The following is a 13913-nucleotide window of genomic DNA, read 5'->3' as shown; positions in this document are numbered from 1 at the left end:
TTGAGTTTTTTCACTATGTCCCACCATTGTCTTCAGGCTTAGAGCTTTTCCTCTGACAGGTCTGCTATAAATCTGAGGGGTGCTCCTTTGTATGTGATTTCCTTCTTTGACTTTGCTGCTTACAGGATTGTGTCTCTATCCACAACATCCGTCATTCTGACTATGATATGCCTTGGGGTCTTTTTATTTGTGTCTCTTTTTGCTGGTACTCTTTGGGTTCCTTGGATTTGCATGCCTTCTCCAGCTCTGGGAATTTCTTAGCAATGATGTCTTTAACTGTGTTTTTTTTTTTTTCCATTGGGGTTACTTCCGTGTTTCTGGTACTCCTATGATTCTTATGTTGTTCCTCTTGAGATCAACCCCTAGGATTCTGATTCACTCTAGAGCCATTTTGAGGTCTTCTGCCTTTTATTTATTGTTGCCTGTAATGTTTCTGCAGCTCTTCTTCAAGCTAACTGATTCTGTCTTCGACTGTAGCCATTCTACTGTTGAGGGTACCTACTGAGATTTTAAGTTCATCTACTGATTCCTTTTTTTTGTGTCCCTTCTGTTCATATCTTTGAAATTTCTGTTCTCATTTCTTCCTGTATTTTTTAGGTAGAACATTCCAATGCTTCATTTATATCCTCCCTTCATTTATTTGATGTCTGTTCCATGGTTGCTTTGAGTTCGTTGACCATCTTCAAGATTTCCTCTCTGAATTCTTTATCTGAGAGCTCGTATTTGTGGGTAACTCCTGTTGAGGCTTCTGGAATCTTTTCTTCATCCTCTCCTCCTGGTGGTAATTTTCGGTGTTTCTTCATATTGTTATGGAACTATAGAGCTGGAACCTTCTAGTTGTCTATCCCTATTCTCTTTTGCTGCAGGTGGATTCTGGATAAGCTAAGTTGATGATGGCGACCTTTTACCTCTTCTAGAATACTTCCTCACTCTCAGGGGCTCCTCCTGGTTTATGTGGGGCCTCTAGTGAAGACTTGAGGCTATGCTCTCTTTACGAAGAGCTTGTGCAGCTTCTATTGTTCACTGACAGTTTTTGTGAAGTTAGAAAAGGCTAATGGACTATTGACATAGAGTGATTGAGATGGCCAGGGTTATCTTCAAAGAAACGGATTATGACCTAAGTTCGCAGAGCAGAGCAGAGCAGAAAAAAAAAAAACAACTGCGGCCTGTAGGAGGCCACACCCCTTGGGGTACAGGGCATGCCCCCAGCAACCTCTTGGGAGACAGGGCCACGGGCTGGGAACCAGGGTGCTGGGGGGTTGCCTGGCACTGGGCTGATCAGGTGGTGGAAACGATCCAACGAGCCAGGTGTGCGTGCAGCATGCACACACACAATTGTCTGGGGAAGGACGGAGCTAGGACAGCGGGCAGGGAAGCTGGGAGGCCGGACTGGGGTGCTGGGTGGGTCAGGTGATGGGAACCTCTTCTTTCTTTTTTTTATGTAGGAACCATGATTTAAAATTCTATTAATAAAGCTTGTTGTATTCAATGTTCCAACCGCAATGTTCCAGTCCCAAAGAGAGTCAGGATCTCTCCATCTGCGCCTCAAGGTTATCAGCCCAGCCTGTCCACCCTCTTGATAAACTCAGTTCCCAAGGCATCAAAGCTATATGCCATTGGTTAGTCCCGCACTATGTTTTCTTCATATTCCATGCATGATTTATTCTTCTTTGACTGAATTTAGTATATTTAGTATGATAACCTCTCATTCCATACACATAGTGACAGACTGCATGCTTTTGTGTATTCTTGTAGCTGGAGAGTATTCCATTGTGCATACATACTTCAACTTCTTTCTCACACTTCTGTTATGGGGCACTTGGCTAGCTTGCAAATGTTGGCTGTTGGAAAATCTGCTGCAATGAACGTAGGATGCAAATATATTTCTGACATAGTGTTTTATATGTTATGAGGTGATATCATTATCATTTAATTTGCATTTACCAATGAAGAATGATGATCACTTTTTATATATTTACTGGATGTCTGTATAAATTTCTTTGGGAAGTATCTGTTCAGCTGTTATCCCCATTTTTGAGGGTATTTAGAGTTTTTGTTGCTATTTTTTCCAGTTCTTTGTATATCTTTGATATCAGTTCTTTGTCAGATATGTGATAAGCAAACATTTTCTCACTGTCCTTTGGGGTCTTTTTACTCTGGCCATTATTCCTTCTGTAGTGCAGAAAGTTCTTCATTTGATACAATCCCATTTACTTATTTTTCACTTCTGTTTGCTTGCCCAATAGCATTAAATTAAAAGCTGTAGGTAGTAATTAAGACGGTATGATACTGGAATAAAGGATGACTTTTTATATAATAAAGCACAAAGAGCTATTATTTGCTAAAGATTATAAACTGATATTAAAGGAGAATAAATATTTCATATGTTGGTAGAATGTTTTTAAAGTAATAGCAATCCGTCTAATATCTTTTCAGTTGCTACTGATGATGCTTCCGTGATGGAAGGGTGTTTATAGGGTTTTCTTCTATATTTAAAAAGAGTGATTCCAAGTGTGTTTGTTTTTTACTGTGTCATTCAAGTCAACATTTAGTTGACAAAACTCTGAGTGAAAGTCTATACATAGGTCATCGCACTATGTCATTAAAGCAGTCAATGAAATCAGAAGCAATTCATTGAATGATTGATTATTTGGACAACTTTGTATTGAAAATGATGAAGAAGGCACTTGCTTGATGTTTATGAGAATTTTGCTGACTGTCAAAATCTGCTTACTTGGATTGGTTTAGTAGATTCTGGCTTAGAGTTTCTAGAAAACAAAAATGATGCTTTATGAGCCAACTTATTCAATTCCAAAACTGACATACTAACTTGACAAACTTGTTAAATACATTTAATGAAACAATTTTACAGCTCCAAGGTGATGGACTAAATGTAATCAAGGAAAAAAAAGTCCTGTTATTTCTATGTTTGTAGCAAAGCTCTCTCTTTAAATTATATTTGTGATGAGGAAGATTCATCCAGTTTTCAAATAAGCAGTAGAAAAATATTATAAGAGCTTATTTTACCCATTCCAATATCCACGGTTCTCTATTTTTACACCAAAAAGCATTTAAAGATATTCTTAAAGTGAAAATTTTAAGACTAAAAAGGGTTTTGAACATCTTTCTTGTATAAAGAGTAGTCTCCAAAATTATCAGACAAGCAATAAATGAGAAATTAAAATTTAAGATGAAAGGCAGCTACTAAGCCTGATTTCAAAAACAGGTCCCTACAGTTTATCTTGTGTTATAGGCTAATGGTACAAAAATATTTTATTGTACTTCCTTCATCATATTGAGTGAAACATGAGTTCAGTGGTGTCACAAATCTGTTTACTAAGAAGTGAAACCAGTTATAGTAGTTTATCATGGACATTTAAGAATGTTGCTGATGAAAGTAAAATATTAATACATTAATATTTCACATCAGTTTTATTTTCATTAAGAATATTATAGTGCTAATATTAACATAATTATTAATTATCTTATTTTTCCGTACTATGAATGTTACTTTTAAACATTTTAATAAGTAGTTATACTTTCAAGCTTAAAGGTATTTCAACAAATATATCAAGAGCAATATTCACTCTCATCCCATTGCTCATCAATTTGCTCGACTGGGCCCCAGTAACGTCTCTATTGTGAGACTTGTTACTGTTTTTGGCATATTGAATACACCACAGTACCTTGCCAGGCTCTTCCATACAGGCAAGTTACTCTTGGTATGTGCTATCGCTCCAGTCCAGCAATGTTAATATGATGTATTAATATCAGTTTAATACATAAGTTTGATATAATACATTGATCTTACTTTAACATTATATATTGGTGCAATTTGTTATTGATGCTGATATTAAGCAAATAATTTAAATAGAGATTACTATTATCAGTATATCAAAGAAACAAATATTTACTTGAAATTGTTTTTTGAGTTATAATTGTGCCATTTATACACAGTTAAAATAAGAAAAGGCAATGTTTCTTCTTCTCTTTGTAATAATTTTGGTATAACTAACTGTTGACATTTAAATTAATTACTATTTTCTGAGATATTAATAGCCTTACAAAGACTTTATTAACTTGCATCAATTACTATCTTATCAGTGAAGAGGAAGCTGTGTGTATGAGGCGTGGGAGGTGGTGGCATTGGCAACAGACACATTGGCAAACAGTTCTGTTGCCAACTTGTTAGTATTTGTGTTCAAGAATAACAATATTTTGAGGAAATTAGATACTCAACCCTATCTGGGCACTCTGATTCCCTGCCCTGTCCTAAAGGGAAGTACTTTAGGTGTATTGGCACATCTGACCATCTCTTAGAGTTTCGTTGAGCACTTCCTGTGGTGTCAGCATGTCCTGTCCAGGGCTGGCTCCTGCCTGCCCAACTGAGTCTCAGGAATAAACTCTAACCACCGGGGTATCTGATTAGAGTAAGTGGGTTAGAAAATAAATCAGTGACTGAATAAAAATGATTGTTAATATAAAATGTTTTGAAGATCTTTTGAGAAACTTGATGATATATTTGTTAAGCAAATAACTGCCCTATGAACCTTCACCATCATCATCATCATCATCATCATCATCATCATCATCATCATCATCATCATCATCATCATCATCATCATCCCCTTGATCATCGAATTTCTTGAGCGGTCTCAGTAATGTCTCCATTCGTCTTAGCCCTGAGATTTTAGAAGCCTCTCCTTACTCATCCTTTCCAATGGTGCCACTTTGGAGCCTCTTTCAGGGTCAGGGGAATGAGACCCAGCATTGTTACTGGTTTTGGCATGAATACACCATGGGGAGTTCGTGAAGCTCTCCCATGTGGACAGGAAACTCTCTGTAGCTTGCCAGGTTCTCCAAGAGGGAGAACTAGGCTATAAGATGCTTTCAGGAGCTTGGTTTTATAGTCTCTGGATGCTGGCCTTTGACAGGATTACACGGTGCTGGGGGCATTCCCTGGGTGTAACTACCTAGCTACTGGAAAATGGGGAATCTGGGCAGAAGAGGCCCCGTCAGATCTGAGTAGGCTTGGCGGTCTCAGCCCCTAGCTATTCTGAAAGTAGTGAGTGGTCGCAAGGTCAACCTGAAGTCAACTTGCAGCCTGGGCTCTGAAATAAGGCCAATAAATGAGCTTATATAGCTGAGCAGGAGGTGGTTTGTGGGTGTGTCTCCTATATACCTAACTTTTGGCTATTTAATTTCTTGGTAAACTTGGCCCCAAGTTGTTGGGGTCTGGCCAAAGGGACAACAGCAATTTTGGGGTATCTGGAAGTCTGAAGGTACCATCAGCCTGCTGATGCACTCGCCCCACAGGTACAGGTTGACCTGCTGGTGGCACGTTTCTACAAATGAATCAATGGTAAAATTGATTTTATTGTGACTCACTGTTTAAGATTTTAGTGACTAAGAACCAATGAGAGTGATAAGTGAGGACCTGTAGTATGTATACTTATATAATACATTTGCTAATTTTTACTAACATAAGGATACTAAAATGAACATAATATTATATATATTTTTATTTTTCAGTAGAAATTTATTGAATAACTACTGTGTGCCAAATATTATTCTAGGTGTTTAAAATGAATCCAAAAGTAAAGCATAAGATTTGTTCTTCATTATTTTCTCCATTCTAGTGTAAGGAAGAAAAAACACATTCTATTTTTTCCTGATAATGGGAAGGAACATTGAGCCAAAGTGTGACTCATTTGTTCATAGATTTTGGGCTTGAACTATAATTCTAAATTATAGTTTGTGACTATAATTGAGACTCTGTTACATTACCCCTAAAACTACAATAAGCATTTTTATGTTGATAAATAAAACAGAATTTACATTCAATATTGTTCTTTTTACAGCTTAAACAATGGAGTACCTTTGGAACTCTTGAAATTACACCTGACATTCAATCAGACAAAATGATGTATGTAGTGGTCACTGAAGAAGATTGTGAAATAATTAAAATTCCTGCAAGACAGTATGAAAATTTAAAATTGGTATGGCTTTATCTTGTCTATGTGTATGTGTGTGTACAAACAAATATGTGTATTCATTTAAACAAGGTTTTTATACTTTAGAGAAGAGTCTTTGTCTCTTTAAGTTTCCATTTTTACTAACTTGGATACCATAAAAACGTGGTTTATTTGATGACTATTACATAAAAGTCTGCTAGCAATGAATGTTGTGTGGAAAAGAAAAGTTCTAAGAATATATTTTATGGATACTTAAAGAACTTTATGCCGTCCGTACATTTAAAACTGCATTCATGAATTTAACAAACATGCATCTTTGTTATCAACAGTATATAATGTATTGACACGACCAGGTAGACTGATTGGAACAATTTATTTCAGGAAAAAAAGTTGCTAGGAGCCAGGGATATAGTGCAACATTAAAGCAATTGTTTTTTATGTGTGAAGCCCTGAGTTACATTCTAGGGTTTTATCCCACCAAGAAACAAAGAAAATAAAACAAATGAGCAAAACCGCAAGGAAATTATTGGCATGCTGTTCCAGAGTGAGACATCTAACCCCCAAACTGCCTGCATCATAACCAAATTCTGACCACTTAATTCTGCTGTCTGGAAAGAATATATTGATTCTTTTTAGTCAATTCCAAAATTTCTTCTCTCCTCTTTCCTCTCTCCTGGATGCAGAGGAATTTTGCATAAATGATGGGATTAGGAGTTTTCCAAGTCTGTGATCTTCATTAGATTTTCTCATAGTCTAGTACTTAGGCTGTTGGTACTGGCTACTGCTGTTAGGCACTGTTGGGTGTTTGTGCTTGAGAGTTGAGGGGCAGAGTGAGTTGAGCAGATACAGCATCTTGATGTAGGTGTTGGTTATGGTAGCTGTCAATGCAAGGATCTCAGTGTTAATAGTACCAATGACTATTTTCGATTTCGTTTTTTTTTACACATCCTTGCTTCGAGCATGAATGGCTTAAGAAAAATTGTTTTGTATATTTTGTCTTACTTTCAAAATCTCTTATTTGAGAATACCTGATATATCTTGATTTTACACCTGTTGATTAGCGTTATTTTTTAATATTAAAAATTACAAAAATTTACAAACTGAGAAATATAAGTTTAGTAGCAGTTATGAAGGTTAAAAATTTAAATTGTGGGGCTTGAGTGATAGTACATTAAGTAGGGCACTTGCCTGGCACACAGCCGGCCCTGGCTGGATCCATGGCACCCCAAGAGTCCCCTCGGCTTGCCAGCAGTGATCCCTGAGGGCAGAGTCAGGAGAAAACCCAGCAGAGCACAGCTGGGTGTGGCCCAAACACACCCCCATCCCAAATAAAAAGGAAAGAAAAAAAATACATGCAATTATAGAATGATGTCCTGGTAAAATTAAAAATATATTTAATATCATTTTGATTAGTATAGATCATTTATTTTTTTACCTATTATTTTCATTCCATTCTTTCTTATATTTTTCTAACACAGAAAATTTGATCCTTTTTTAGGAAAAGATAAAAAGTGACATTACAAAAAAAGAAAACTTAATTAGTAAGTGTCCATATTATGTGGAATTGCCTACTGTCTCCATAAGTAGGTTAGCTACATTTATTAAGTGGAAAAAGTTTTCTCCAGGTCATGGTGAGTTAATGAATTTTGGATATTTTCTTTATGAAAGTACAATTTTCTTTATAAAATTATATTGCTCTAATTCCTTATTTTAATGTGTTATTTAATTAGTGTTTATTTATATTTAATTTTTATATGACATTTTATTATATTTTGTTACCTTTAAATTAAAAATTTAAATTATTGACTTTTTTAAATTTAAAAGTTAGTCCCTATTATGTTAAAGGGTAGCTCATAAAAGGGTTTATTTCCACATTACTCTGTAACTCCCACAGAAGTTGGAACTTTTTGCTCCAACCTGACAGTCAAAGTTAGGATCACATTAAAAAAGAACTACAATAAAAGGTTTGATAATCTGTCAAGCTCCCCGTGGCGTATTCATATGCCAAATACAGTAACAATGATGGGTCTCATTCCCCTGACCCTGAAGAGCCTCTAATGTTGCACCATTGGGAAGGATGAGTAAAGAGAGGCTGCTAAAATCTTAGGGCTAGGATGAATGGAGACGTTACTGGGTCCGCTCGAGCAAATCGTTGATCAACGGGATGACAGTGACAGTGACAGTGAATCTGTTTCTAGCTATTCTGGTTGAATGCCTACTTAAGCAGTCAGTTTGATTGCCTATATCTGTATTATTGTATTAGTGGGGGAAATTAATTGTGAAGAATAGATGAGGTGGAGATAAAGAATAACAGTAATGAAGTTGTCAACCATCTACCATTCAACACAGTGGATCTGCAGTTTCCCTGGATTATGTTAACTCCAAAACTATAGATGAAATTGAATCATTTTCCCTAAAGTTTACTCTATGAGCACATTAAATAAAAGATGTCAAGTGCAATGGACAAAATGTTTGTTGTATAAAGAGCTTATGTTCCAATTCTAGCCACCAATATACATTAAAGGTGGAAACTTTAGAATGTATTTTAATCCTGAGAGTAGAATAATCATAAAAAAATTAGTACCCTTCTCAAAGATATGAGAGGTCACTCTTATGGGTCATGTGATAATACGGCACAAGAAGTCAGCAATTAAAAAGCAGGAAAAAGTGATCTCAGCAGATACTGAATCTATGGTACTGTGTTCTTGGACTTTCTAGACGCCCATGCTGTGAGAAATTGATGCTTTCTGTACAAGCACTTATTCTATGACATTTGATATTGAAGTCTAAATTACCATGCTTAGCACAAGTAGAACTGTGATAAGTAGGGCGGAATCTTAGATTCCCTTCAGTACTTATTGTCCCTCTCGAGACAATGTCAAACAAAGAGATTCCTACTTTGTTTCACACTTCTATTAGTCAAACAGTAAAAAATCTGTCATAGATCAGAAGAAGTCCTTGTATCCACCCCAAGCCTACCATGCTGTCTTTGTAATGAGTGATTGTAATAAGTAGCCTACTTCTCCCTCTGGGAGAAACTGGCAATCTTCTGAGAGTTCCCTGCCCACATGGGACAGTCTTGCAAGCTTCCCATGGTGTATTCATATGCTAAATCCAGTAACAAGCTGGATCTCATTCCTCTGACCCTGAAAGGGCCTCCAGTGTGACATCCTTGGGAAGGCCTAGTCGAGAGAGACTTCTCGACTAGATCTCAGGGAAAGGACGAATGGAGAGGTTACTGAGCCCACTTGAGAAATCAATGATTAATGGGGATTCCATGATTCGTGATTCGTGATATGGTGTCAAGTGGAGACGATTTCTGAATTAAGGTTATTATTAAAGTGCAAGAATGAAAAATCTGAGTCATAAAACTCATAATGTAATCATTCTAATAAAAAATATTATGGTTATGGAATCAAACTAATCCTTCTGGGAGGGAGTTATGATATAGTAAAAAAATGTGATTCAGGATAGGTATAGAGGTTTCTTTCATAGGAAATAGTATTTATGCTTCAGAAACTGAGATTCCCTAATGAACTTGTTACTTTAAGTGAGACAATAAACTCTTTATTTATTGCAAATTTATTTCCAGTGTTTAATATTTTATTATTTTATAAATATAGTACTTTTTTTCTGTTGCTTATAAAAATTGAGTATACTAGTGTATGTTAAATTATGTTAAATATGTTAAATTTGTGTTAAGTGTAAACTTTTCTCTAATGAGATATGTTATTTTTTCCAACATATATGCAAAAATCCAACAGTAGAATTTTTAGACTTTCAATTTTTAGAAAAAAATGAGAATCAAATTTTCTAAATTTAGAATATTACACAGAAACATATTTCTAATTATTAGTGCTTTTTATTTATCACACATTTTTTCTACTTTTGTCAAAAAATTGATTCATTCATTTGTTAGATTAATTTTATAGGATAATTGTTTTATTTGGGGGGGGGTGAAAGGTTTGGGCAGTACTATGGCTTACTGCTGGTGGTGCTCCAGGGAGCAAATCTAGTGCCAGTGATTGAATCAGGGCTTACCTCATGCAAGGCAAGTGTCTTATGCCCTTCACAGTCTATCTGGCCCATTCTAACGCTATTTTATATTGAATATAATATTAAATTTTGTTATTCTATCAAGATAATATTTTTCAGATCATGTAAGCATAAATTATAACCAAATACATACATATATATTTTGAGGCGATGTTATTTCAAAATTTCATTTTTCCCCTTTTTAATTAATCACCATGAAAATATGTTTTAACTATGTGAACTAATAGAGTATGAAATTTAAAACCATTAATAAACATATGGTTTATTATATTTTGTTACTAATAATTTGATTAGTATTTGAATTTATTTGCTAATTCATGTCTTCTCTAAGTAATCAATTAAATTGTTTAAACTTAGCCTTGAAGAATTATGTATGCACTGACCTGACACAGCTTTTTAGACTAATGATGGTTTCAATTTATTTTTTAGTAAATTTCATTAAAAATAATTTTGCAAATGATTGCTTTTGACATTCTATAATTATATTGAATAGCATAAAATTAACATTATTTTTCAATTGATTCTAGCTTATACTTACACAGTTAAAAAAGTTATTTATTCTCATAGGGGAGAGTGCCAATTTTATTAGATGAACTTCAAAGCCCCTTTAAGCTCTGAAATATGAGGGTTCTTATAAATAAACATAACTAGGTGAAGAATAAGTCCTGTCTGCCTAATTACATTTCCATTATGCAGTGACAAATGTAATATATCAAAGAGAAGCATTAGATATAATAATTCTTGTCTTTCCTTAAGCTTGAGTTTGAATTTTCATCAGAAAATGTAGAGAATATAAGCTCAAGTTATACTTTTATTATCTAGGTTTTAAATGATCAATAGTGTGATTCACAGCACATAACTATCTGTGTTTTGATCTTATTTTAGATATTTGCATCAGATTAAGCTTCAGAGAGATTTATTAGTTATTAAAAAGCTTAATAATATTTAGGACTAATCCATGGAAATCTATAAAATAAGCTTATAGTCTGGCTCCATTTTATTTGTTAACTTTGTAACTTATTTTGTTTTAGTTGGGGCGATGCTCAGGGCTTGCTTTTGTCTCTGCATTAGGGGATCACTCCAGGGCTGGCGTGTGAGGGATGCAATTGCTCGTGTGCGGAGATTGAGCCCAGGTTGGCTGCATGCACAGTAAGGAAGTTCCCTGTTCTGCTATCTCTCCAGCCCAAAGTTGCAGACATTTTTCCTTTTGCTTCAGATGCCAAGGGACATTGGTTATAATCCATATATATATATATACATATATATATATATATATATGTTGTTTATAATTTGATGATAATTAGTTTTTATCATACAGAGCAAAATTTTTCTAGGCATTCTTATTTTTAAGGTACAACAGGTTAGAAAACACCAACCCTTGGGGGCCGGAGAGATAGCTTAGTGGCTAGGGCACTTGCCTTGCACAGGACTGACCAACTTGGGCTCAATTCCAGGCATCCCCTAGGGTCACCCGAGCACCAGCAGGAGTGATTCCTGAGCTCGGAGGTAAGAGTAACCTCTGAGCATCACTGACCATGACCTCAAAAGACAAAAGAAAAGAAAAGAAAACTAAAGAAAAGAAAAGAAAAGAAAAGAAAAGAAAAGAAAAGAAAAGAAAAGAAGAGAAGAGAAGAGAAAAGAAAAAAGAAAGGAAAAAATATCAACCACTTTCTCACTAATAGACCTGTTTCCAGCTATGACATCTATATATTGGCAAACTGGAGTATTAATACAGTAGGTAGAGTGCTTCAATTGCAATACAGCCCAACTGGGTTCAATCTCCAGCATCCCATATGGTCCCTCAAGCAACACCACACCATGAGTAATTCTGAGTACAGAACCAGGAGTAACCCTTGAATATGGCCAGTTGTGCAAACACCAAAGAAGTATTGGTAAACTAAGGTGTTATCAATGAACTACCTCAACACAAACACACATGTTATTTTGTTGCTTTTGTTGACTGATTACTTATATGTTCTATCTTTTTCAGGTAGGAGTGTGATAAATCAAACATAATCATAAAGATAATAAACAATTGCATAATTTGTGAATGTTGAAAGATAAAATAAGGTCAATAAAATAGCAAAACATTATTTCTATTATCTTACTCAAAAAAGAGTGTTTCATCACAGAACACGTACTTTGAAATCTTATTGTTGAACTTCTTGGTTCTAAATACTAGTTATTTTATATTATCTCTTTTATGTCAACTAAGTGTACATGGTCTCATACTTAGCCTAAGGCAACTCTTGAGTACAATAGAAATATTTTCATTCTTGTTTTAGTATTTCCCTTAGTCACATGAGAGGGTAATTTTTTTTATGAGTTCATTTGTGGCCATTATAACATCTTTGATGAGGTGTCTGTTGGTGGCTTTAGCTCATTTTTATATTACATTGTATTTTTTTAATTGAATTACCATGAGAAAAGTTACAAAGATTTCAGGTTTAAGTCTCAGTCATACAATGATCAAACACCCATTCCTTCACCAGTGTACATGTTCCACCACCGAGAACCCCAGTATACCTCCCATCCCACCCCACCCCTTGCCTGTGTGGCTGATAATTTTCACATTATTTTTTCTTTACTTTGATTACATTCAATATTTCAACAGAAAACTCGCTATTATTATTTGGAATTTCCCCCCAGCAATCACACCTGCCGAAAAGGCATCACTTGATAATATGTTTTCCATTGCTGGGACTGAAGAGCATATGAGGTCGCATGGCCATTGCAAGGTTTTGGATTTCTGGTATTTAGTAATTAAGTCCAGAGAAATTTCTGCCACAAGTTGCATTACTGCAAGCTCATACCTCTGTTTAGTGGGTTTCAAAAGATAGCAGTCGCTACGCCGCCACCGCCAAAAGAAAAGGCCTAGAGAGAAAAACCTTTCCCCTCCTGGAATGGCATAGGGCCATAGCTTACTTCACAGTCCAGAGGCATTTGTGCAAGAAGCTGCTGGGTGCCAAAAGTAGTAGGTGAGCTTCCAGGATCATGGTCACTCAAGAACGGAGCAGCCATTCGTGTGTGGCTGCTCGGTGTCTTGTTTGGGACATTGTATTTTTTCTTATGTTGAGTTTATAGTTTCTTTGTTGAGCTAACAACTTACTTTTAGATAATAAATCTTTTTCAGATGCAAAATATTTTACAAATGTTTTCTCCACTCTGTTTAATCTTTTTATACTCCAACATCATCTTTTACAGAGTAGGATATCTTTTTTACTTTATTCACTTAAATGCTTGTTTGCTTTTGCATAACAGTGATTTAAAATAATGTAAACATTTTATGTTTTAAGTATACAAAGGAGTTGCCAGAATAGAACTTTCAAATATTTTTCAGAAATCAAAATTAGAATATGTAAAATATAGTATACTGGGGTCAGAGATATAGGACAGCAGGCAAAGCACATACCTTGCATAGGTGCAAAGCACATGCCAAAACACATGCCTGTCCCTGGCTTGGTCACTGTCACCTCATGTAGTCACCTGAGCCCCACCAAGAACATTATTTGAGCACAGAGCAGGGACTAACTCTGAACACTTCTGGGTGTTGCACAAAACAAATGAACAAACAAAATACATACTGTAGTATTGAGATCAGTAAGATTCTATTTGTGTGTGTGTTTGTGTGTGTGTGTATTTTGAATCTATTTCATTCAGTTCAGCTTTTGTGAGAATATGGCAGTAGTTAGAATAATGTTTGTACATTAGATATTCATGCTTTCAATTTTATAAACTTGCTATTCTCTAAATATATTTTCTTGGATAACTTTTACAATAATAATATTTTGCATAATATTATTTTTGCTGGGAAGTTAAAAGAAGAAACAATTCTCAAAATCTTGAGGATTTTGGCCAAAGCAGGTAGAGGACTTATTTTAC

The 13913-nt window shown here is 35.3% G+C and overlaps 1 protein-coding gene across 1 annotated transcript in view; it reads left to right on the top strand.

Moving 5' to 3' along the window:
* Positions 1 to 13913, top strand: part of CNBD1 (cyclic nucleotide binding domain containing 1) — a 364454-nt gene that overhangs the window by 190410 nt on the left and 160131 nt on the right. Inside the window, exons 7-8 of the mRNA XM_055124427.1 lie at positions 5862 to 5999; positions 7474 to 7606. Coding sequence (XP_054980402.1) covers positions 5862 to 5999; positions 7474 to 7606 — 271 coding nt within the window. The remainder of the gene's footprint in view (positions 1 to 5861; positions 6000 to 7473; positions 7607 to 13913) is intronic.

The sequence above is a fragment of the Sorex araneus genome, chromosome 2 (assembly GCF_027595985.1).
Source record: "Sorex araneus isolate mSorAra2 chromosome 2, mSorAra2.pri, whole genome shotgun sequence".
In the NCBI taxonomy this organism is placed as follows: domain Eukaryota; kingdom Metazoa; phylum Chordata; class Mammalia; order Eulipotyphla; family Soricidae; genus Sorex; species Sorex araneus.
This window is presented reverse-complemented; position numbering and strand designations above follow the sequence as displayed.